The 25,899-nt window shown below is 40.1% G+C and overlaps 1 protein-coding gene across 1 annotated transcript; it reads right to left on the bottom strand.

The window, feature by feature from the left end:
• Positions 1 to 23,333: 23,333 nt before the first annotated feature.
• On the bottom strand, positions 23,334 to 24,536 carry LOC110924837 (proline-rich protein 2-like). Its single transcript, XM_022168823.1, has one exon. It carries the CDS (start codon positions 24,534 to 24,536, stop codon positions 23,334 to 23,336), a length of 1,203 nt encoding a protein of 400 aa, XP_022024515.1.
• Between the last annotated feature and the right edge of the window lie 1,363 nt (positions 24,537 to 25,899).

Genomic DNA, 25,899 nt, shown 5'->3' on the forward strand with positions numbered 1-25,899 from the left:
AATTCACCTCTGCAGGGTGGTTAGAAGGTCCACCCATCTCTGGGTCTTCTGGTAGTGGCGGAAAATGACTTCCACTAGAGTGGCGAGGGGTGCTAAAGTGAAAATCCCCTCCTCGTGTGGACATCCGTGCGCCTGATCTCCTACGCCTTGGCGGATCTAGAGGTGCTTGATAAACTGGTGGCGGTGGAGGCGGTGGTGTAACTGCCACGAAACGCGAATCCTCGGAGGGATCCTGCTGCTGTTGTTGCTGCTGGTGAGGTGAAGAATGGTAAGAGGGTGTAAAGTACCACTCACATGGTTGGACCTTGCTTGATAACTGTCTGGACCCTGATAGGGTGTTCCATGGAAGGATGACCCATCAGAGATCTCGATTGGATGGTTGGGGGTACCTTTTGCAGGCTCGACGGGATCCGTGTCCTCGTCCATATCCATCGCATTGTCTTCGGAGAAATGGTCCTCTGGTCCTAGTGGGTTAAAACCTACTGGTTCTTGGATAAAGTTTGTCGGGTTGAATCGGCCCTGAAAGACAGGAGTAGGGTCGCCAAAAGAATGGTGCGAAAGGGATCGCTGAAGAGGTATATATGAAGGTTGAGGGTTATCGGGTTCGTTTTCCGAATTCAGCCCAAATGAGTGACGGTACGAAGGTGTCGAACTGTGCGAGGTAGACCGTTTAGCGGGCTCAAAGAGGTTCCTCCTACGCCTCTGAGGTTCTTCCCTCCTTGTGCTGGAAGGAGCTCACATGTGTGAAGGTCCGGCCTCATGATCATTGTGGGTAGTGATCGGCCCTTTGCCTCTTCCTCCTCTTCTGATTGCTGGTGGCATATTTCCTACTTTCATAAATTTTAAATCAACAATAAACAATAAATGATAAACTAGAACAACAATTCCAATTTGTCCTATGTTCTTGTCTAGACTCGAGTATGTGCAATTGTGTGATTGAGATTAAACACATAAGGATAGTGTTTAATTCACTCAACGTTGGCTCTGATACCAACCTGTCACACCCCGATTTCCACACGTTTCACCGGTGGGCCCGGTGGGGGACTATCGTGACTTAGTTGGCAACAATATAGTCAAACAACACAATATGTAAATGCACAGCGGAAGCAAAAATAGATATATTTCAACTGAATGTTATTATAATATCAAGTATCACAAATAATTGAAAATAATCCACAGGGGATCCAAACATAAATAGGAATATTGTTCAACAGGTTGACGTCCAAGCTTGCGAGACTTATTGTGGACTCTAGGAGGAAGCCAGCCTATTTCGTTTAGTACCTGCAGTTAACCTTTTTGGGAAAATACGTCAGTTTATACTGGTAAATACATTCAACCGACACTTTTGTAAAAGGTTTACTAAAATTGATTTGAACGCACAAGGCACAAACTTTTATAACTTGGGATAATTATTTTAATATAATACTTGTAAACGAATTACATGTTTCTTTACGTTCAGTAGCCCGTTCCGTAGACCGGGTTAAAGACTAATAGACACACCACAGGTATAATACCCACAAGGTTAATCCTTAAGTGAGATACCGTTTTTCATATGCAGCTGTCAGGTGTACGCCTACACCCCGTGCTTAGGTCGTGGCCATCTCGTAAGATGATGCCAGGGATATCCGGGACATGGTCATTAACCCCCCAAAGGCTTTAAGCAAACAAATCAAATTTCTAACGGGTCATATTGATAATACTTAACGACTAATCGATTAAGGTCAATAGCCCGACCAAGCGGTATTTTATATACCGTACCCCAAGCCCGTATAGGGAAATAAGTTAAAAGTATTTACCTTTGCAAGTATAATTCACAAACAGCTAATGCAAGTAGCTTTTACCGGGTCTTTGATTAAGCTTAAGCTTAGACCGGTTAGTTTTAACGAAAGATACGGTTCGTACGCACGATTAAGCGAAGACCGGAATAAAATGTGATTTAGACCCGACAAGTTTGAAGACTTGTTTAATATGGGTAATCCAATCACATTCTGGATTTTGAGATAAAAACGGTAAGGTTTGACCCGTTTCGGCTAATTTATGCAAACTAGTTACATAAACCGAACCGAACGCGTAAATGGCGTAACGGGTAACCGTAAGAGTCCTACACAGGTTTCCTAAGTTAATATTCTTTAAAGAGGTTGTGATATCAGTAGGATACCTTCCATTATTCCCATAACGAGTTTAATCCCAATATACGCCCCGTAGGGGTATTTTTGGTCATGTTAAAGATTATAAAAAAGATTTTCGGGTTATACAGGAAATCTGAGTTTTCTGACCAGGTTATAAAGTTCAAAATACTTTATTTATTATATGAAATCAGTAGCACTTGGATTCGGGTCAAAATACCATGTAGAACTCATTTTAGGTTCGAAAAGGGTATATTCGGTATTTACCGAATCAATGCCATAACCGCAGGTTATGAGCAGGTTAAAAATAATTAAAAATCTTTAAAAATCCTAAATATTATTTTACATCAGCGTGTAAAAGGTTTGGTGTCGAAATCCGAGTTTAGATAGGCTTTATGCTAATTGCGTCGTTTAATTACAAAAGTTTTCTTAATTGCGCTATTTAGCATAACTCCTATTCTAGACCTCGGATTGACATGAAATTTTAGGGACATGTTTAGAAATCATTAACTGAGGTTATTGTCCTTTCACATATCCAAAATTCTCGTTTTAAGGTCAAAAGGGCATTATGGTCAACTTTAAGCATATAACGGAAAATGTGCAAACGACTCGGACAAAAAACGAACCAGCCACAGAGGGTTATACCATCATGTAACCTGGTCCTAAGAGAGTCCTAAGGCATATCTAAATCATACCAAATCGGGTCAGGACTGAAGTCAAAGCAAAAGTCAAAGTTTTGCGACTTTCGGTTCCGAACCGGGTCAAAACAGTAAATGGTCGGATCAAACAAGCTTAGACAAGTTATAATACTTATTATCAAGTTATATGAGTGATAAAATAGGTTACATGACATCTACATTGTTAATTATGCATTAAATCGAAAGTTAGCATTATGTTGACTTTTTCTAAGCAACTTTGAACCGACATTTGGACTAGGTAGAGTGGGAATCAGAGGGTGCCCTTTTGAGGGTTTAATGCCCACATAATTACCAACGTATAACTACCTTTGATTCGGCTAATCACTGGACCATTTGTGATTAATCGTTAAGTCAACCGTTAATTACGACGGATTGATTTTTAAGCTAAAACTAAGCAAAAACTTAACTAAGAAAGGTTAAGGGTGCTTACCAAAGTCCTATGCACGACTAGGGATGACTTGGTTCTGCTTTGGAGCTCCAAAAGTCTTCACAAATGCAGATTGAAGTTGTGAACACAATGTTGCACATGAGGGCCTTTTATAGTGCTTATAAATCACTAAATTGTTGACAACAAAGGCTACAACTGATCATTGATCATCAACAAGTGTCCCTAAGGGCTCTAAAGCATGTAGGGGGTGCCCATGCTGCATCATTTATGGTTCTAAGTAGGTTTGAATGAAAAAGGCAGACATGAAGCAAAGTTTTCGGATCAGACAGGCCCTCGCGCCACGCGAAGCGCCCCCAGGGACAGTCGTGTCGCGCGATGCCCCTTCTGATCAAATCTCAACTTTTGATTTATTAAGCTTTGGTCCTTGCCCTTTCACAACATTGTTTTGATATTATTTCTTGCATTTTGAACCCTCCAATTTGATTTATATGGGCTTCAAGATATATACCCACTTTGTTAAGTCCTCGGTTAACTGTCTTGTTACCCGAAAAGTCACAAACTTCATCGTTGACGCTTTTAACCCCTCGCATACGAATTTGATCATAACTTTCTCATTTTATAACGGAACTTGATGAAATTTATATCGTGCATTCTAGTGAGCATATTTTACTGTTACAAAGCCTCGGGTTTGTTAAATGGTCACTCAGAGGTATAACTTAAACATGTTGACACATTTAACCCCTGCAGTTTGTAATCTCTCACTTTCTTCCACATTTCGTTCCATATGATCCATGATTCATTCGTTTGAAGGTACGAGCATCATGTAGGGTTACTGTGAAGTATATTTATCCCTTGAATTCACATACTTTCTATGTTTGTCAACTTCAGTCCCTCTGTAGTATTTATTACCACGTGCAAACTTATGACACGTGTCATTACTTCATAGGACGCAAATTTTCGAGGTGTTACAGTTGGTGTCTTTGGAGTCTCCCAATTCTTTATCGCTTCGATCTTTGTGGGATCCACGTGGATTCCATCTCCATTAACCACATGTCCAAGAAGTTGGACTTCACATAACCAAAATTCGCACTTCGAGAATTTGGCATACAACTTTTCCTTTTTCAGCAACTCCAAAATAGCTCTCAAATGCTGTTCGTGCTCAGCCTTCGTCTTTGAATAGATCAAAATATCATCGATGAATACAATCACGAACTTGTCGAGATATGGCTTACAAACTCTGTTCATCAAATCCATAAAAACAGCTGGCGCGTTTGTCAACCCAAACGGCATAACCAAGAACTTGTAATGTCCATATCGAGTTCTAAAAGCGGTTTTGGGAATACTTTCCTCTTGTATTCTCAGCTGATGGTAACCTGATCGCAAATCGATCTTCGATTAGTAGCTTGAACCTTGCAGCTGATAGAATAAGTCATCAATCCTTGGCAGAGGATACCTATTCTTGATAGTCAACTTGTTCAACTCCCGGTAGTCAATACACATACAAAAACTACCGTCTTTCTTCTTGACAAACAGAACTGGAGTTCCCCAAGGTGAGAAGCTTGGTCTGATAAATCCCTTGTCTAGCAACTCTTGAAGTTGTGTCGACAATTCCTGCATCTCTGACGGGGCAAGTCGATAAGGTGCCTTAGCCACAGGCGCGGCGCCTGGAACTAAGTCAATGTGGAACTCCACTTGCCTTTGGGGTGGCAATCCTGGCAAGTCTTTTGGAAAGACTTCAGGATATTCCTTTACGACAGGGATGTCTTCGATCTTCGGCTCAACAGCTTCCTTATCCACGATGTGTGCCAAGAGGGTAACGCATCCCTTTTGTAAGCACTTTCGGGCTTTCAAACAGCTGATGATTCTCAAAGGCGTATCATGCTTCTCTCCATGAACCACGATCATTTCTCCACCTTCTGTTGGGATGCGAATGATCTTTTCGTGACAAATAATCTCAGCCTTGTTGCTCGACAACCAATCCATTCCTACTACCACATCAAAGCTTCCCAACTTGACTGGTAGTAAATCCAAAGCGAACTCACGCTCTCCCAACTCGATTATACAACCTCTGACAAATTCATTTGCTTTAATTAGCTTTCCATTAGCCAGTTCAATTGAGTACGGAATATCTAACTTACTAGCAGCTAACCCAAGCATACTCTTAAATTCTAACGATATGAAACTATAGTCAGCACCAGTATCAAACAAAATGAATGCAAAGCGTTGATTTATAGGGAACGTACCAGTGACAACGTTGGGATCCTGGTGCACTTCCCTCGCTCCGATGTTAAAGACTCTTCCCCGGGCTTGATTCAATTTTGGGCATTCCCTCTTAAAGTGCCCAATTTCTCCACAATTAAAGCATCCTGGCCCTTGGCCATTTCCCTTCCCAGCTTGAGTGTTGTTTTGGTTGCGATTCCCATTCCCAGCTTGGTTTGCAACGTTCCCACGGTTTCCATTTCCGCCAATATACCCTTACGGACTATTGCCATTACCACCACGGTTGTTGTTTCTATTACCAAGACCTCCTTGACCTCCCTGGCCAGCACTAACCCAGCAAGTATCCTTCGAGTGGCCAACTTTCCCACAAGCTTCACATGTTTTTGGTCCACACCGGCCAGAATGATGGCGCTGACATGTGTTACACTTGGGCAGTGTACCCATATAACCCTTTCTTTTGTTTTCAACACCGGTTGCAGCCTTTGTCGGCGTGCTTGATTCACCTCCCTTGCCAACATTGCTTGTACCCTGCTTGAAGTTTGAGAATTTCCTTTTATTCTCACCAGACGACTCTACGTGAGTCTCCTTCTTCTTCTGCTCAACATTCGAAAACTTGTTCAGGCGAATGGCCTCCTCAGTAAGAGCCACACTGAGATCAATGGCTTATGTGATTGTCGCAGGCTTGGAAGTAGTAACCATACTCATGATCTGAGGTGCCAATCCCCAGATGAAGCGCTCGATACGCTTGAACTCCTGTGTAACCATGTATGGTACTACGTGGGACAAATCGTGGAATCTCTGAACATACTCTGCAATCTTGGGACCTTCCATTTTTTGATGCCAAAACTCAGTCTCCAGCTTTTGAATTTCAGCGCGTGAGCAGTACTTTCTTCGCATGAGTTCCTTTAGCTCATTCCATGTCATCGCATAAGCAGCGGCTTCACCAAGAGTTTGTACTTGCAAATTCCACCAAGATAGGGCGCCATCCAGAAATAGCCCTGAGATGTAAGTCACTTGTTGCTCGGGAGCACATTTGCTCATTCGAAGAACAGACTCAGTCTTCTCAGCCCATCTTACAAATGCTACAGCACCTCCTATGCCGTCGAAGTTCACGGGCTTGCAATCGAGAAATTGCTTGTAAGTGCACCCTGCACATACGTTAAAATATACAAATGATATTAGCAGACGTGCTATAAATATCCAAATGTATCGTAGTATGTCTCAAACGACTTAACGTTACCATGGGGTGGATTGTTATTGCCGTTGTTGTTCGAATTGCTCCCGTTGGTTCCTCCTTGTGAGGCTGCATACTACGCTATGGCGGCAGCAATGATTCCTTGGAGTTCTGCCTCGTTAGTGGGCATGCGCGGACCACGTCTCGGCGGCATTTTCTAAAAGATGGTTCACGTTGGTCATGTCATAATAAGTAAATGAATCATACGTATACCATTTATCAAACACATAACATTTCATGTTATAAAGAAGTCAAGCACATATCATCACATGTTATAGAATATTGTAGGATCGCCATCTGACCCGAATGAGTCGTTCAGAGGTGTTCTACTCTGTTTCAGGTGTGGAAAACAAGAAACAAAGCTAGGAAAAGCTGATTCTTCACTTAATCTACTGATTGTATTGATATGACACCAATTATAGCTCAATCTTCACACCGGCAGCACCTCGGTATGGAATTCGTACAAAACGATTACTTGATTTCGCTCATGACACATATATATAGTGTCTGAGATTTCGCTCCAAGGACCACATGTCCATATAAACGAAATTAGCTTGTACATATAAGCGAAATCAGCAACTAACATAACCCTATGAGCGAAATCAGCTCTCTAAACACAAACACTCTCCTATTTTCTCGTAAAACGTGCCCTAATCTATGCAATGCAATCTAAGACTCGATCCAAGACGAAGTCGACAGATGTAGTGCACCAACAGACTCCCCCTCAGATGTTGACGAGTCGTCCATCGAGTCTTTGACAATATCATGTCTTCACTTCTTCAGTCTTGATCAGTCTCTAGGCTTTTCTGTCTCTCTATCTTCATCTACAGACTCCCTTTTAACAATATCTACTTGAATATATTCAGACTCCCCTCTCGATTTGCTGTCATTTCCTTGTTCTTCAGCAACATCTGATTCAGGATCGTTGTCTGGCTTTCACAAGTTCAAGATAGATGCATGTCTTTAACTTTGTCCACAGAATCGGAACCTGGCTCAATCTCTATCCACAGCGTTTAATTTCCAGGATTGAAACTTGGCTCTATTTCTGTCCATAGAATCTTCCGAATCGATCAGCCTGGCTTTCCTCAATCAGAGTCCTCAGGTATCGTAACCTGGCACTCTATCTTCAGAATCAAGATCGAAACCTGGCTATTCCTGCACATTCTTAATCCAGAAGTAAATTTTCTAAACTTAACAATTTGAATATACACGTATGCACCAACACTCTGGAATAATCAGATGACTCCCTCTCACAAACATATGCACCAATAATCACTCTCCCTCAGATCACACAATCATGATGAACCACTTGTTGATTTAAAAAATACATTTGATGTTCAATATACACTCCCCCTCACAACAATGTCATCATGTTTAGCACTTGGAATTTTGAAAATCTTCTTTCCAACATCAGTTGTCGAAAATCTTTTTGACTTTTTCAAAAGTTTATGCTAAAACACACACAAAATCTTTTTGGATTTTCTTAAAAAAAATAACTGACACCACTTGAGGAATCAAGAAAATGCAGAAATGAAATATTTACAAACAATATTTTTGTGAGTCTGTGTAAGAGGATCATATCAGTTTATGAGACATGTCACTAACACCGTTAAGCTGATTACATTTTAAGCTCTAAACAATTCACCTAGATTGTCAGTATGTTTGTCCACTTAAATTTTCACACAAAGTTCAACTGTTTCGAGATACGCAATTAGTGTCTTAATTACTTAAACTTATTCGTGTGTCCCACTACTTGAATATACTCCCGTATCCAGATCCCAATATTCAGTCTTATAGGTGAGTATACCCCAGATGATATCTGTCAGGGGTTAGATACGAGGGCCGTGAGAGCTCAGGTCGATACATCCGTATACGCAAAGAGATGACTGCTTCGACTTTTCGGGTGTGTCCCCTTTAGAGGAGCTTTTGGTTATAACAACAGCGACTATCAATTTTATTGTTTCATCAGCTTGCTGAGGGCGAAGCTATTTTTCAAGCTTTTGTAGAAAGTATTATCCGGGGACTAGGTCAGAACTTCCATTTAGCAGAAGTCCCGGGATAATACCCCAGATATCACTGAGCATAAAGACCTAGTATCTCAGAATAAGGGACATTTCAAACAAGATTTCATGGGTTACCTATATATCCAAGAAGTTGTTAACCCACAGAATAAGCAAGTTTGAAATTTAGGTTTATATCTTGTCACAATTTACTAAGTGTGTAAAAATCTACTGACATATCCACAGTGAGATTGTTTATCACATTTTCACATTACAATTCTTTAGCATGTTGTGACAATCTACCGATGTACTATCATTTCCTCTTTTTCACCGCAAAACTCATTTTTGGATTTTATCATGTTTTTGTATTTTTCAAATTTTCTAATGTTTTTGTATTTTCTGAAAATTTTCTACTCCCCCTAAAATGCAAACACATTTCAAAGGAAATTTGAAAACTAACTAAGCTCTTGACCCAATTCTAAAACTATACAGAAATTTGACAATTGACATCGAATTGCATCAATTCGCCATCCACTAAGGCATAAACAATCAGAACTCCCCCTATCACAAACCATTTTCTCATTTAGATTTCAAAACACATAAGTTTGTTTTAATCGAAATGATTTTTCCGGAAAATGAGTTTGAGTTTACCACTTATAGGTTTACCACTTGTTAATTATAGGGATATAGTTTATCATCTTATCTAATTTTACGATGTGTAGTAAATCAAGTACAAATTAATGTCCCTGATTTACCATTTGCAGTCAAGCAACCTTTGTACCACTTGTAAAAACATACACAATACCACTTGTAGGTATAACCAAAGAATACCAACTGTAGGAATATTACTTCTACATGAATAACTTTACCAATCAGGATGCCGATTCCTGCTTCTCACTTACCAGCCTGGAAGCTCCGGCGTAGTCCTTTTACCTGTAAAAATATTCAAACATTTTTCAACAAACTTTCATACAAACTCAGTAAACATGAATGATGCCGATTCCTGATCCACGATAAAAACTTGGGATCTCCGGCATAGTCCTAAGACTTTAAGGGAAACAAACTTCCATCCAAGTCTTTTCAGACTTGATGGCTTTCAACTCTTGCATAGTAGGGTTATAAGTTGCCTTTTTAGTTGCATAGAAATCTTTAACCCCCTTTGCTTTTCCATTCAACATTTTCCCAAAAATTTTCTTTACACTTCCATTAAATGTTTTCTCGACATCAAACTTAGTTTTCTCGTTATAAAACTGATTCGAGATATCAACCTTACCAACTTTCTTTTTAACCTCTTCAAATTTCAGTGATGGAAACTCATCATCATTCACCGAAATTTTCATCTCATCTTGTGGCTCTTCTGGCTTTGTGGAACCAGATTCATCGCCGACTTTATCATCAACTTTCTTAACAACCCACACTTGGTTGTCTTTCTCTTTCTTTTTGTAAAAATTCTTTTTCGAACACTCACCAACCTCATAAGTTGAATTTTAAAAAATTTTAAATTTTTCGGTTGGTGGTTCAACATCAGCAAGTTTTTCTTTCAATTTCTGAGAAACTCCCTGTTTTGTTTTGGCGTTTTTCTGACAATTCCATGCAAAGTGACCAACTTCATTGCATCTGTAACAGGTACAAGTTTCTTTTGGATGTGACACTTCAGATCCATTCCTTTTCTTTTCAGCAAGAAACTTCTGGTTTGACTGTCTCCAGAACGGTTTCTTCTGTTCCTCTTCAGCACTTCCACCTGAAACAAATTCTATTTTTGTTTTAGAATTTTTCATGTTTTTATGATTTTCTGGTGGAATAAAACCAAGACCTTTCTTTTTGTAGCTACAATTTTGGTTAGGTTTCTTTTGAAAACCAGAACCAGAATTGTAACCCTTTTTCTTATTTAAACGTTGTTGAACTCTTGAAGTGTATTTTTTAGGTTTTCCAGTAAGATTTAAATCTTTTATTTCAGAAATATTAATTTCTGTCATTTTGAAAACCTTTTTGATCATGTCAAAACGAACACTTCTTATTGGAAACTCTTTGTCAGAGTAATTTATCAGAATCATTTAAAGTGTATGCGACTTCAAATGTTTCATCATCCAAATTTGCTTTTGATAATAAAAATTCTTTACTATAAGACCGTTTAACCGACGATTTTGAACTATTGACTGACGAATTTGACCCTCCAGACTCAGACTTTGACTCATCCTCATCAGTATCCAACACCTGATCTACCACCTTTTTGATTAACTCAGACTCATGATCAGTGTCAGACGATGTGAACGTGACGTCAATGTTTTCTGGTAATTCATCAGTTGTGTCGGTTTTTAGCTTTATATTGACTGCTTTTGCAAGTTGCTCCTCGTTTGTTTTTCTAGGTGAATACCCTTCCCAAATTGGAGGCGGACACTTGTTATAGCTAACAGTCGGTTTCTTACCATTATCTTTCTTTTTCTTCGGCTTCTCATCTTGAAAAGCTTCCATACCTGCAACAGTTGGGTAAATACGATCAATGAGATAATCAGAACTAGAATAACTTTGTAATAGGCGTCTAATTCTCTCATTCTCGATCTTTTCTGTCTCTAACTCTTGCTTCCACTTAGCACTTTCTTCGATGTAAAAATTTATAGCTTTCTGCTTTGTCATCATAACAGCATTCATCATCGTTAGTGCTTGTTCTCTCTCAGAATTTGTCTTTTGAAGACCAGTTACTGTTTTGTTCAAGACATCATAAGATTCTTTCACATAATTGAGGTTGAACAGCAACTGCTCCTTCTTCTTCTCATACTCAGCAATTATCTCATTCTTTGCTACACATTCTTTGCAATCTTCAAGACACTTTTCACAAGGCTTGACAACTTCAACAATCTTTTCAACTTCAATTGTTTTCACCACTTCAACCACTTTTTCTTCTTCTTTCACCTTTCCTTCTACCTTCACTTGCTTAGTATCAACCAACTTCTCAGCAACACTTTCAACATTCTCATTCTGAACATCATCTTCAGTTTTTCTTGGTTGTTGTTCTTTAGCAGCTCGTTTCTCTTTCAGTTTCTCCATGCGATCTGCAAAATAGAAATGAAAACTTTCAGGAGAAAGATGAGATTTTGCAATGTTAATATGCTTTTCTTCCTCATCATCACTACTGCTATCATCTGGAGGTGACTGATCAAACTGTGCAGATTCTTCAGAACTTGCTTCTGATAAACCAGAATCAGATGGTGTTTGATCAAATACAACTTCTTTTTCTATGCTAATATCATTCTGTACATTCTCATCTGAACTTTGTGAACCTTCATCAGCACTTTCTGAGCTTTTGTCAGATGTAACAGACTGTTCCTCCACACTTTTCACCGTCTCACCGATAGACTTCATCCAGGTGGCAAACATGTCTGGTTCTCTTACAATCTTAGCAACGAAAGCTTTGAAATCACCCTTTTCATCAACAAACATATCCCAGCTGAAGCCTTCAGGTAGTCTTTCATCATCTTGATCGACTAGACATGCTTTGCTTTCAGTTGATATGTAGTTGCTCCAGTTGAGGTCCACCAAACATGCTCTTTTTGAATGTTCAATCTTTCTACCATGAGTCGTCTGTGAGTCTTGTGATTGACCAACCTGCTGATAAATGGCTTTTCGGTAGTAGTCGTCTTTTCCGAACGGATTCTGAGCACCACTAGCTTCCATGTTCTTGCACTCCCGTTTGAAATGACCTTTTTCCTTGCATCGAAAACAAGTAACTTTAGATTTATCAAAACCTAAAGTAGATACATGAGCATCGAGAAAGTCATTTCTCCCGGTAATTGTCTTGAACTTTTCAGCACGCCTAAGAACACTCGCTAGACACCATTTGATATCCATCAGTTCCATCTATTCGGCGTCTATTTGATCATAATCCTCTTTGGTTAGCATAGTATTCCCGATCCGACCAGCAACTAGACCTTCATAAGATAACAACACAGAACCAAGTAGAGCCATGTGGTCTTTAGCAGTTTCTTCCGAAAAACTTTGACCTTCTGGAAGATTTAGAGCGATGTTGCACTGAATCACGTAACTATTTCTTGTTTTAGTGCTTTGAGACTGAAAGCTTGTATTTGACTCTTTAGGATTAACACTTGGAAATGATGAAAATCCACTGCTACTTTTGTTTGAACCCTGATCAACCTTTTCTGTAGAATCCCCAGCACTAAATGCAGTTTGGATTTTCGGACTTCTCTCAGCTTCAGGAACCGGAATACTACCCTTGTAGTACATCTTCACGTCCTGTTGACCACTTGGACTGTTCATCCTAGCGATCTTCTGCTGTTCCAAATCCTGACTCTCGATCTTCTCGATAAACTGAGAAATAGTTAACCCATCATAAACACCCGTGTTCTTCATAATCATCAAATACGTTCCCCACTCTTTCTGTGGTAACGCATCAGCCAATTTGTCTACCCACTCTTCACGATCTTTAGTAATACTTAACATCGACATTGATCGCACTAGGTGGCAGTATCGTTCTATCAGCTTCTTTGTGTCCTCTCCCGGTAAACTACTGAACAAATCAAACTCTTTCTTTAGCAGTGCCTTCTTGCTCTTTATCATGTTCTCACTACCCTCAAACTTGACTTTAAGTGCATCCCATATTGATTTTGCAGTTTTGTCATGTTGTAGCAATATAAAGATGTCTTCTTTGATGGCTTGTTGCAGCAAACTGATCATCATCTTTTCGGCTTTGTACATAACCCGTTCTTGATCTGTGAATTCTGATAACTCTTTAAGAACCTGCAAATCTGTTTGAGGCAGCACATATTTCTTCAGAATACATTCCCAAGACCTAAGATGGTTTGCCTGAACCCAGTTCTCGAATCTATCTTTCCATCCGTAGTATTCTTCAATACTCATCAGTTTTGGGGGCTTTTGGTTGGTTCCCGTCTCATTTAACAAACTCATGGATTGAACAATAGCAGTTGGACCAGACGATGTTGCAAACGCATTATAGAACTCGGTATCCATGATGACTTAGCACGTTTTTCAAAAACAGCGACAAATAAGCGAAATCAGGGGTTCTGGGTGTCCTTATGAGCGAAATAAGGATCCTGGGTGTCCTTATGAGCGAAATTAAGATTCTGTATGGACCTTATGAGCGAAATCAAGAAGTTATGTGCCACAAGAGCAAAATAGGATGTTATTAGGAGCGAAATTAGGGGTTTGGATGTTCACAAGAGCGAAATTAGGGTTTTTATGGATCACAAAAGCGAAATCAGGTGTAACTTTGAGCGAAATCAGGGTTTTGGATGGCCCTAAGAGCGAAATCAGGTGTCCATATGAGCGAAATTACAGAATGTTTGTATGAGCGAAATCAACTCGGAAGCTAATTTGGTCCATTTTTAGTCCGTATTTCAGTGTCAAACTTCCAGGGATTTGTCTATGACCAATAACACACAGTCTGTGAAATTTTGAGCGAAATCCGACCGTTAAATCTCGATCTGGTGAAGAAAGAAGGTGTAGAAGTAAGAAAACAAGATGAAATCCAGCTAATCTCTGCAGAACTCCTCCTCCTGAGCTCTGATACCAATTGTAGGGTCGCGATCTGACCCGAATGAGTCGTTTAGAGGTGTTCTACTCTGTTTCAGCTGCGAAAAACAAGAAACAAAGCTAGGAAAAGCTGATTCTTCACTTAATCTACTGATTGTATTGATATGACACCAATTACAGCTCAATCTTCACACCGGCAGCACCTCGGTATGGAATTCGTACAAAACGATTACTTGATTTCGCTCATGACACATATATACAGTGTCTGAGATTTCGCTCCAAGGACCACATGTCCATATAAGCGAAGTCAGCTTTTATATATAAGCGAAATCAGCAACTAACATAACCCTATGAGCGAAATTAGCTCTTTAAACACAAACACTCTCCTATTTTCTCGTAAAACATGCCCTAATCTATGCAATGCAATCTAAGACTCGATCCAGGACGAAGTCGACAGATGTAGTGCACCAACAAATATAAACAATCAATCCAACATCATATATAATGAGAATACTGCGATTGCATTATCATAAATCAAGTCCACAATGTAATGTTTACAAGTTCATAACTGTATCGTACATCGTCGGTGACTAAGGGCCACATCGCCCTAGTCCAAACTATCTAATCAGTGATAACAACAACCAAAATACAAAACATCAAAAGTCATAACATCAAAATGCGGTCTCCAAAAAGCTGTATAGCCTGCACAATCGCGGTCGTCTCACCAAAAGTCCACTTGTGTCGAATCAAAACGCATATGCTGATGGCGGCGGAGGAGGAGGAAAATGAGAGAAGAATATACTATCTGCTGCTCGGGAGTCATGAAGCGAACATCTGAGTCGGGTGAAAGTGGACGCGGAGGGTGTGATGCTGCAGGTGGGGTCTGACAATGGCACGGTGGTCACTGAGCTCTCTCCCGCTCATGTATGCGACGGGTCAGCGCCTCCTGCTGTATCATCAAAGAAGTAAGGATGTCCTCTGTGGAGTACCCAACATGGTATGGGTGACACGGATCGGACAGTGGCATGACAGGGGGCGTGGTCCATAGGAATGGCTCGTTAGATGGAGTGAAGAATGGTGCAGTAGATGGTGCAACAGTGGGAACAAAAGTAGGATGAGAAATCTGGGGTACAAACTGGCCTCCTCCTGACACGAAAGGTGTATGACCAAACGGCTGTCGAGATGAACCCTCTCCAGGACGTGGTGGAGGGATGTCCTGAATAAATGTAACAGGAAGATCTGCGCGATGAGCATCTGTGATGTGTGTGGGAAGCAAAGGAACATCAATGGGAGCTGAAGCAGGGGCTGAAACGGGGGCTACAGGGGGTGTAACAGGGAACACGAATGGTGGGTAATCATCGTCATCATCTATCCGCCCGTTACGGGTGTCAGCGTAACGTGGATCTATATGGGTCGCAAAAGGTGCACGGTCGAACAGCACCGGCACTGGATCAGGAAGTGGTGCAACAATATGATCCTCTATCAAGAGTGGAGCATCAACAGGAACGTCAGCAATATGATCATCCACCAACGGTGGAGCAACAACAGGATGATCGTCAACAGGTATATCATCAACAAAAGGAGCAACAGCAGGTGCATCGGCATGAACAGGGTCATGCTCTAATGCAGGGTCAGGAGCAACGACTGGCTCAGGGGCCACATCAGGCTCCGGATCAACAAACTCCATATCAAAATCAGCTGGATCGTCAAACAAAGGATCGATAGGGGCTACAGGATCCTCCAGGGGCTGGTCTAAGTGAATGAACTCAATATCCTGGTCAGGATCAAAACCAGGGGGAAAAACAGGATCCAGATCATCATCAACGTCGTGATCAAACTCGAAGCTGTGTGCGGGTGCAGGTGCAGCTGATGACGCCATGTCAGGGTCGGCGTCGTGTGAGTGGTGCTGCACTCCCTGAGTGTGCGAAGGTGCGGACGCCACAGACTCAAAGGAGTCTGGTACAGGTGAATGAACAGGAGCCTCCTCTGAAGGAGCATCAGCAATGAGTAGGATAACACCAGCAGCAATAGGGGCCTCACCCTCATGGTCAGCCTCAGGTGGGTCCTCCTCAAACAGATCGGCATCGTCGTCAGAAACGACATCAAGGGGCATATCAACAACCGGATAAGCAGCAAGGGGTATAGGAGCAGGGATCACCGCGAGTGGTAAATCCCTAGCGAGATGGCCATCAGCAGGCTCAGCTACGACGGCAGACAGCGCAAAGGGCTGGAAATTGTCATCATCGGTGCTGGTAGTATCGGAAGTGTGGACCTCCCGCTCCGACGAAACTATGTCATCTGATACTATCGCCATGGGATCCAGAGTGTCTGAAACTCCAGTGTCTGATGAAGAAGGCATGATGTCTGTAACACAAACACACATACGCACAAACAATCAATCATATAATCAAATAAACATGTTAGTCACCAATAAGCGAGCAAACATTTCTTCCTAGTCCCACTAGACTACCCTCCCAGCCTCTCAAACTGACCCTCCTAGTCTGTCAGACTAACTCCCTGGCCTCTAAGACCAAAACCTCCCCAATCTTAGTGATTGGCCCCTCAGTCTACATGACTGAACCTCCACATTCTCAAAGATTGGCCCCTCAGCCTATATGACTGAACCTCCCAGCCTCTAGGGCTGAACTCCCTCAGTCTCTAAGACTGAACTCCCCCAGTCATAGCGACTGAATCATAATTTTGGAAAAATGTGCTCATACTCTTTGTTTGTAAAAATATTTTGTATCCTGGATCTGGACGTAATGTATGCAATGTAAAAATGTTTCCGTGAGAGCCCTAGTGATCATAGTCTAGACTCGAGAAGGAATCCTAGTTCGCTATGATCAAAGCTCTGATACCAAGCTGTCACACCCCGGCTTTGCGGAAGCGTGTGTTTATTTGGTGTGACTTCTTAATACCATAGATTAATCACAACAAAGCTATATGAAGTAAAACCATGATGATCATCCATTAATTTAAGTTTTAAAAACAAAATACGACAACATTGTTTTAAGAGTTGACACATGCAGTGGGATTACAACACAACATAGTAAAAACATTGTTTATAAGACACAACCATAAAACACGAAACAAACACAGTTTAAGTCTTGTGACTCATCCAGGCAAAAGTCACAATCCCTAGACTTGGATGACATCATTTCTCCTACGCAGCATGAAGACATAGCATACCTTGCCAGATCCCTAATTCCCTGAAATACATGTAATTTAAAAAAAAATCAACAAAAGTTGAGCGAGTTCATGTAAAAGTGAGTATGTAAAAACCTTTGTAACATGTTTGTATGTATGAAAATCCCTGGTATGTAGCAAATAAGGAAAAAGAGATCACCATTGGGTTGCAAAGCCAATGATATGTGTGAAGTGCTGTAGGAAGACTCAAACCTAGTAGATTTTTGCATCGGGCTCAAAGTCACCCCAAGGTCCGTACAGTGGGCCTAGAGTTGGGCTCGCTACATCCAGATAGATCTACCGCTACTGACCCTCGGTCCTACTCTGAGGATTAATGGCCTCAAGTTCCCGCCTAGCCACTCACATGATCTAAGTAGTAACCCTCCTTAAGCTAACCATACCATGTATAAAAGTATCCGTAATTACTGTAACATGTATTCCACCCCCGAAGTATAAAAACTGAAAACAGTTAAGAGAAAAGGGGGAGATGAACTCACAGAAGTGTGTCTCGAAATAGTCCATCCCAAAATAACCTGCTGCGTGACGCCCTACACGTACTAATTTCTATTAGACGGACGGCCGTGCCTTGGCTTAAGGTTTAACGTTTTTGGGAAATAGTTAGGCAACTATTTCGTATTTACACTTCTTAATTATTTAGTAAATATATTCCTTCCCAAGGATGGGGGTATTAATACATGTGTATTTTTATAATTCGGAAAATATATTTTTAAGTCTCACTTGAAAAATATATTTTTAATTACTTTGTCTAAAATGTTTTAATTTCCAAAAATATATATATTTTCCCAAAAATATTACATTTTATTCCATAAGTTTTCCTAAAATAATATTTCACCAAAAATATTCTAATAAGAGTATTTTTCCGAAAAATACATAAGTTACATTTTTAAATTCGCATTTTATTACGATACTTATAGAACTTACATATTTATTTTTGTGAGAGCGTTGATATTATTTTGGAAATCGTATTTTCATGATGTTCCAAGTAATATTATTTTTACCCTAAAAATAATATATCTAGTTCACAAAATGACCACATAGTCACACAAGCGTTTTATTATGAAATATATATTCTAAATATATATTTAACAAGTTTTATTTACGAAAATCCACCTCCGAATACTTGGTTATTTTGTAATAAAAAACATGGCGAAGTTTATTTTGAAAACCAAGTCAAAAACACATTTATAAACATTTGTTACAAAAATATTTCTAAGCGTTATATTTCTAGAAAAATTTCGCCAGAGTTTCCTCTGTAACTGGAGGTGGGCACGCTTACAAGCGTATCATTTTCTTTTCAAAAATTCAATCAAGCAATTTAACAATCATCAATATACAATATTTAAACATCGAACTTGACAAAACAAGCCTAAATCACAAACTCATGAACTTTGAAGTTTTGTAAAAATATGTAGTAAGTTTCTAGCGTATTTAGTAGGTTTTGTTATCTTTAAAAATAAAATTAGTTTCTTAAAAACTTTATTTTTAAAGAACTTGAAGTTTAATAACTTCTTGTGATAATTTACAAAATATCTCTTTATGAAATTCCATTGTTACACAAGTGTTTACACGCTTGTTTAGTTACTATAAATGCTTCTTGTTTATAAAATATCCGGGTTTTAACAAAACTAGCATTTTTCGCTTGGTTCTTCCGAAAAACCACTTATAGATCTTTAGATCTACTAGTTTAGAACCTTATTTTACAAGAAAAATTATATTTACTCAAGTTCATGTTTCATGGATGGAAGGTTTCATCATCTTTTACATTCCTAGCACTAACATACTACTAGTTCATGTTCTTGAACATGATCTAGTATGGTTAGATGATGATCCATCCCACTCTTAACAACAAACAACATCAAATATTCACAACTAAACAAGATTTTCATGATTTACACAACTAGCTTCTCTTTACCCAACTTGTTCATCATATGATCAAGACTTTTTTTGTTATGATCTTGTGTGTTCTTGATTTTTAACCATTAAATCTTATATTAACCACCGTAAACAAGATCAAGATGATGTTTAGAGGCACTTACTACTAGCTCGAGGATAGGGAAGAAACAAGACGTAAACGAGGTGGATAAAAGAAATCTAGAGAGGTTCTTGAGCTTCCAAGAGCACCGAGCTTGTTTGTGTGTCACCTTGCTCCTTTGTATGTATGTAAAATAGCTTGATCAAGACTTGATGGTGGAGGTATGGTGGTTGGTGGTTTCGGCCGAACACAAGCAAAGGGGGAAAGAGGAGAGCTTTGATGTTAAGTGTGGGATGAAAGAGTTTGGGTGTCTAACATGCATACGTATAATCCAATATTCACTAAAGTCCATTGTATAATATGTTGTCTAGATACCAAACATTGTGAATAAAATAATCAAGAAAGCATGGGTGTGTCCCCACCCATGGGAACCGTCGCAAGAGAGGGGGGGTATAGTTGGGTTGTGAAGATATAGTTAGGTTTTAGTTAAGTTCTAATGATATTAGTTAGTGTATTAAATGTATAGTATAATATAAAGGGTGTTAGGGTATTCGGGGACCCTAACTAGCTCAGAAAAGTATAAACAATGTCTTTGGCAATATTTTTATGTTCCGGGTAAGGTCCGGTTGTTCGGTTGGATATTGATCCGTTAAAGTGTTAAGTAAAGCTTTAAAGTGTCTTTTATAGTGTTTTTAGTGACACAATAAATTCCCAACACTTTGGAAAGTGTCTAGTAGTATTTTACCAAGTTTTTGCACTTTACTAGTTACGTTAAATGTTGGATTTCTGCGTAAAGTGCAGAATTTTGTAATTAAAGTATGTTTTAGGCACTTCCGGTCACTATAACTATCACCTAGTGACGCAGTTTTATAATCGTCACCTCCCTACACTCCCTATCAGTGTAGTAATCTATTCCCGGCTCATACTGGCCTCAGAGACAATGTCTGTCTAGTGCTAGCAATGTCAGCATGTTTACTGGGTTATCCGCTCACTGTGCTAACTGTGCTTTTGTGCATCAAGTTTGTCACTATAGTTTTGTGTGTAACAAATGGAGTGACAGTAAAACAGTATGATGCATGAACATGTATGTATCATCGTAATTGTAATTAAGCACAGTAATTAAGCACTAATAAAATATTAATTAATTTGTATGGATACCTGGTTTGGTGAGGGTTGTCACAGTATTGGAGCTCCCCAGGGCGAAGAGTTGGGCTGAATAAAACCTTTTTCTAGCAAGTCGTATAGTTGAGTCCTGAGTTCTTTCATTTCCGTAGATGCTAGACGATGAGGAGCTCATGCAATAGGCGCATATCCTGGTAGAATGTCTATCCTGAACTCTATTTGCCTCTCTGGAGGTAATCCAGGTAACTCATCAGGAAAAACATCAGGATACTCAGAGATGATCGGAATGTCTTCAATCTTAGGCTTCGGATCATTCACAGTTACTTGTGCCATGTAAATGACACATCCGCTCTTCAAACACTGCGATACCTTAAGAATAGACACATTGCTGGGCAACCCATATTGCGTATCTCCTTGAATAGTGACAGATTCACCAGAAGGGGTTTTGATAATAACTAGCTTTTTATCACAGGCAATTTGGGCTTGGTTATGCGACAACCAATCCATGCCTAAAACTATATCAAACCCAGCCAATTTCATTGGCAAGAGAGATAGCGGGATAGAATGATTCTTAATAGATATAGAACATCCATCAAGAAGAGTGGAAGCTGTTTCTAAGGTACCATCGGCAAGCTCTACCTCATATTTTATGTCTAGAGTCTTAATAGGCAAATTCAATATCTTACAGAACTTATGGTCTACAAAAGACTTATCAGCACCGGAATCAAATAAGACTCTAGCATAGTTATTATTGATGAGGAAGGTACCTGTTATGACGTTCTCGTCGTTCACCGCTTCCCTCGCGTTCATCTGAAAAAATCTTGCATTGTTTTTCTTCGCCTCCTCGGGCTTCTTAGCATTCTTGGGGAAATTGGTTTTGATGTGTCCCTTTTCATTGCAACCATAACAGGTTGCATCCTTGATATTTCAGCACTCAACAGACTTGTGCCCTTTCTTTTTACAAATCCCACATGGTTTGGCATGTGGGTCCTGGTTGCACTTTCCAAAGTGCCTTTTGTGACATGTCTTGCACCTGGGCCTATCATTCGACTGCCCCTTTTTGGAACCAGAGTTCCCTTTGCCCTTTTTATTCGACTGAGGAGACTTGTCTTCCTCTCTTTTCCTTTTCCCTTCATCGGTAACCTTCTTCTCCCTACCCCTCACAACATCCAGAGTGAGGGACAAAGATAGATCCACAGCAGACCTATAAGTGGTTGGCTTAGAGGCCTTAACATTCCATTTTACTTCAGGGGCCAAACCACCGATGAAACGCGCAATGCGTTTGGGCTCAGGAGTGACTAAATATGGCACAAGCCTTGACATTGAATTGAAGCTAGTCACATAGGATCTACAATCCAGATCCTTCATTACTAAGGTGAGGAAATCAGTCTCTATTCGCTCGACTTCGTGCTGAGGGCAATAGGTATCCTTAACCAAATCAACAAACTTGTTCCATGAAAGATTGTACAAAGGAACCTTCCCGGTGGCTTGCACTAATGCTTTCCACCAAGTGAGGGCATCGCCCTTGAAGGATTGTGATACAAACTTCACTATATCCTCCTTAGCACATCCGCTGATATCTATCACTGTCTCCATTTCATCCAACCATTTCATACAATCAATTGCTCCCTTTTCTCCCATAAAATCTCTTGGTTTACAAGAGATAAAGTACTTGTAGGTACAACCCTTGGTGTACCTGGGAGTCGACTCAAGGATAATTTGCCTCTTTGGCTCACTTCCTTGATTAGATGAGTGCTGAGACTCACTTTTCTTATGAGTATGTGGTTGAGAATGGGATCTCGAAGGAGTTTGAGACCGAACAACACTTGGCTCTTTAAATTTAGCATCCACCGCCTGAGTAACTGCTGCGGTGATCATTGCTTGCAGTTCAGCACTAGTGATATTAATCCTGGTGTTGTTGCCTTCTGCAGGATGACTGTTTGCTTAATCCGAGCCAACCATTTTTGAATACTATATCAAACAATGATGATATTTAAATTATATAATGTATCATCGTATTGATGATCAGTTGGTTATGGTATTATTAAACCATTTAGACCATTTTAAGTAATAATTAAATAATAAATAGAATATAATATTCTTTATATTTATTAGACAGGGGAACTGTAATTCACAACTGTCAATGTCGTAAAAGACATTTTATTTAACATTATGCTCATCTCGAAGGACATTTAAATAGCTCAGAAGGCTTGTCACAGGGACGATTTTAAAGTATAATCAACGATCTTTTGGATCAGTGATCTTTTAAGGGTCGAACAAAGTTCATCGCCCTTTTGACAAGAAGTTTATGAAATAAAACTATCATTGTCATTATCACACCTTTGCTTATAAGTATACATCTCTAATGAATGTTTTGGTGTGTACATCATATTGATGTTTATTTGCCATGATTCGCATTGATCATGTAGGCTATATATAAGTGACTTGGAAAACCCAAGTACATTTGGAGGCTTGTGTGGTTTCTCGTACCGCACAGCTAGGAATGTTAACATGTTTTCAGATGTTAACAGAGATTTTACTGTCTTAAAAAGGTTGTACCATCATAGCCATTTTATATTTTTGCTAGGTTATACCTCTAAGAATTTCTTTAGCGGATCAATTTAAAATTGAAATGATATAATATGATGTAATAAAATACATACTTAAAAATCAAAGATAAACTTCATTAAGCCATGAAACTAGTATAGAGATGCCCTAAACGGGACTTGAAACAACACAATACCTACGCAGGGGCTACAGAAATAGGAAATAAGTCCACGCAGGGACTTGGTACAGAAAATAAAGTAATGTCCTCGCAGGGACTTGATTAAAAGACAATACAAGAAAAATTAAACAACTTCTTACTTCTTCTTGCCTTTTATATGGTTTGCAAGGCCCTTCATAAAGCTACTATGTTGCTTCTTGGTTTTGCTTGCCTCATGATCAACCCTATCTAACCTTTCCAGGATTTCCTGAGTTTGCTGCTGCTGGAGAGGAGGAGGTTGCCGGTAAGGCGGGTATTGATAACCCTGCACCGGGTATCCAGTTGGATAAACTGGAGGGTAAGAAGAAGAAGGGTAGAGATGATGGTATTGTGCAGCTGTAAGGTACAGATCATGAGTCCCATAATCCGATGGGTATCCCGATGCGTTTTCAAAAGGGTTGTACCCAGAAGAACCTGGGTAAGTCGGGATCGGGTTGTCGAAACCCATAGGCGGTGGCGGTGGTGCATAAGAAGTTGGCGGAGGATCGTTCTCCGGCACCGCGTTCGAGGGTCCACCCATTTGGGGGTCCTCGGGAATAGGAGGGTAAGAACTTGAACCCTGAGGAGAATTGAAATGAGGTCCTCCTCGCACGGATATTCGTGCGTTCCTCCTTCGTCTCGGAGGCTTGGGAGGTGGCTGAAGTGGCTGTTGAGGCAGCTCCTCAACAGGAAGTGGTGGAGGTGAAACTGCTTGAAGCTGGCGTTCAACCAAAGGTGGTTGAGCAGGAGAGTTATGGTACGAAGGAGTAAAGTACCAATCATATGCGGCTATCCTTTCTTGGTATGAATCGGGCCCACGGTACGGTGATCCCTGAAATAGGGAACCGCTTGAGATGTTAATTGGGTAGCCCGGTGTTCCGGTCTGCATCTTCGGGTTTAGGTCGTCGTCCATCTCCATTTCCTGAGAAAAGTGATCCTCAGGGCCCAAAGGGCTGTAGCCCAAAAAGTCGTTGACATAATCATTTGGATTAAACTGTGCCGGGGAGTAGGTATAATCCGAATGATGAAAGGAATAAGAGTGCAACGAATGGTAAGATTGGTGAGATTCATGGGAGTGATGGGAGTGTTGAGAATGTTGCGAATGCTGGGGCTCGTCTGGGACAGGCGGCCCGAATGATGGATGGAATGAAGGTGAGGAGTTTAACGAGACAGAGTGTCTCGCTGGTTCAAAAGAGTGACCCCACAGATTATGAGAGTCAGAACTGGAAAATGACGCAAATGGGGTGCGTCGATGTGAAGGTCCTGCAGATGGTCCCCCTCGCATGGGACCCTTTCCTTTACCCCTAACTCTTGGCAGCATTGTAGCTGATTTCTCCTGTCAAAACAAGTAAAACAAAACAAAATAAAATATAAACAACATAGGAAAGTTAATAATAAATCCAAGGTCATTTGCCTAGACTCAAGAGTCTAAGAAATGTGCATATTGTGTCATTGAGATTAAACACAAAAGGTTAGTGTTTAATTCACTCAATGTTGGCTCTGATACCAACCTGTCACACCCCGATATTTCCACATATTACCGGTGGGTCCGGTGGGGAGTATCGTGACGTAGTTGATATCATCATTGTCAATACACACAATATAATAGCACAGCGGAAGGCTTGGTGAATAAACTATTACAAACCATAATGTCTGAGTGTTCAAGTAAATGAATATACAGACTGGAATGTAATAAGATCCACAGGCGGATCATAAAAAGTACAAAGAAACAAAATAACAGACTCCAGGTATCTACGGATTTGCAAGATCCTCTTAAGACACCTAATAACTTCAGTCTATTACGAGAGGTACCTGTCAATCAGTCTTTAGAAAATACGTCAGTATAAACTGGTAAATACAATTAACTGACTCTTTTGAAAACATTTATGAAAATTGATTTAAGTGCACATGGCACAAATGTTTTATAACTTGGGACAATTATTTAAAAATAATCTTGTATATAGATTTATATGTTTGTCATACAATTGGGGCCGGTTGGAAGCCGGTCGTGATTAACCGACTCAACACTTATAGAACCCACAAAGGAGTTATCCCCAACATGTGGGCTTATATTTTAGCATTTACATCTGTCAGGTGTATGCCTACACCCCGTGCATAGGTCGTGGCCATTTTCAAATGAAATGAGCCGAGGATATCCAGGACACGATCGAATTAACCCCTAATGCTTATGTTATCAAACAAAACAGATTAAAACGGGTTATGCAATTTATTAATCACAATCCGATTAAATGATTTCATACCCGGCCAAGTGGTATTATTATAATACCATATCCCAAGCCCGTATAAGGGAAAATAAGTTAAAGGTATTTACCTGAGCTAATGTGAAAGATAACTCAGCAGTATAATCCTAAAGCTTCTTGATAGTACCTTCTACTGGATGCTACTAATCTGTATGGAAGGTTTAATAACCTATTAGGATGCTAACGGGTCTTTAGCTAAGTCAAAGACTTAGACCGGCTAGCTAGGAAAAGACTTTACGTTTCTAAACGCTAGATTAAGCGGAGACCGGAATAGAATGTGGTTTAGACCCGAAAAGCTTGGATACTTGTATAATATGGGTAAACTAAACACATTCTGGAAATTGAGGATTTAATGATAAGGTTTGACCCGTTTCGGCTATTATATGTAAACTAGTCACAAAAGCCGATCCGAACGCATATTTG

The sequence above is a fragment of the Helianthus annuus genome, chromosome 17 (assembly GCF_002127325.2).
Source record: "Helianthus annuus cultivar XRQ/B chromosome 17, HanXRQr2.0-SUNRISE, whole genome shotgun sequence".
Lineage (NCBI taxonomy): Eukaryota > Viridiplantae > Streptophyta > Magnoliopsida > Asterales > Asteraceae > Helianthus > Helianthus annuus.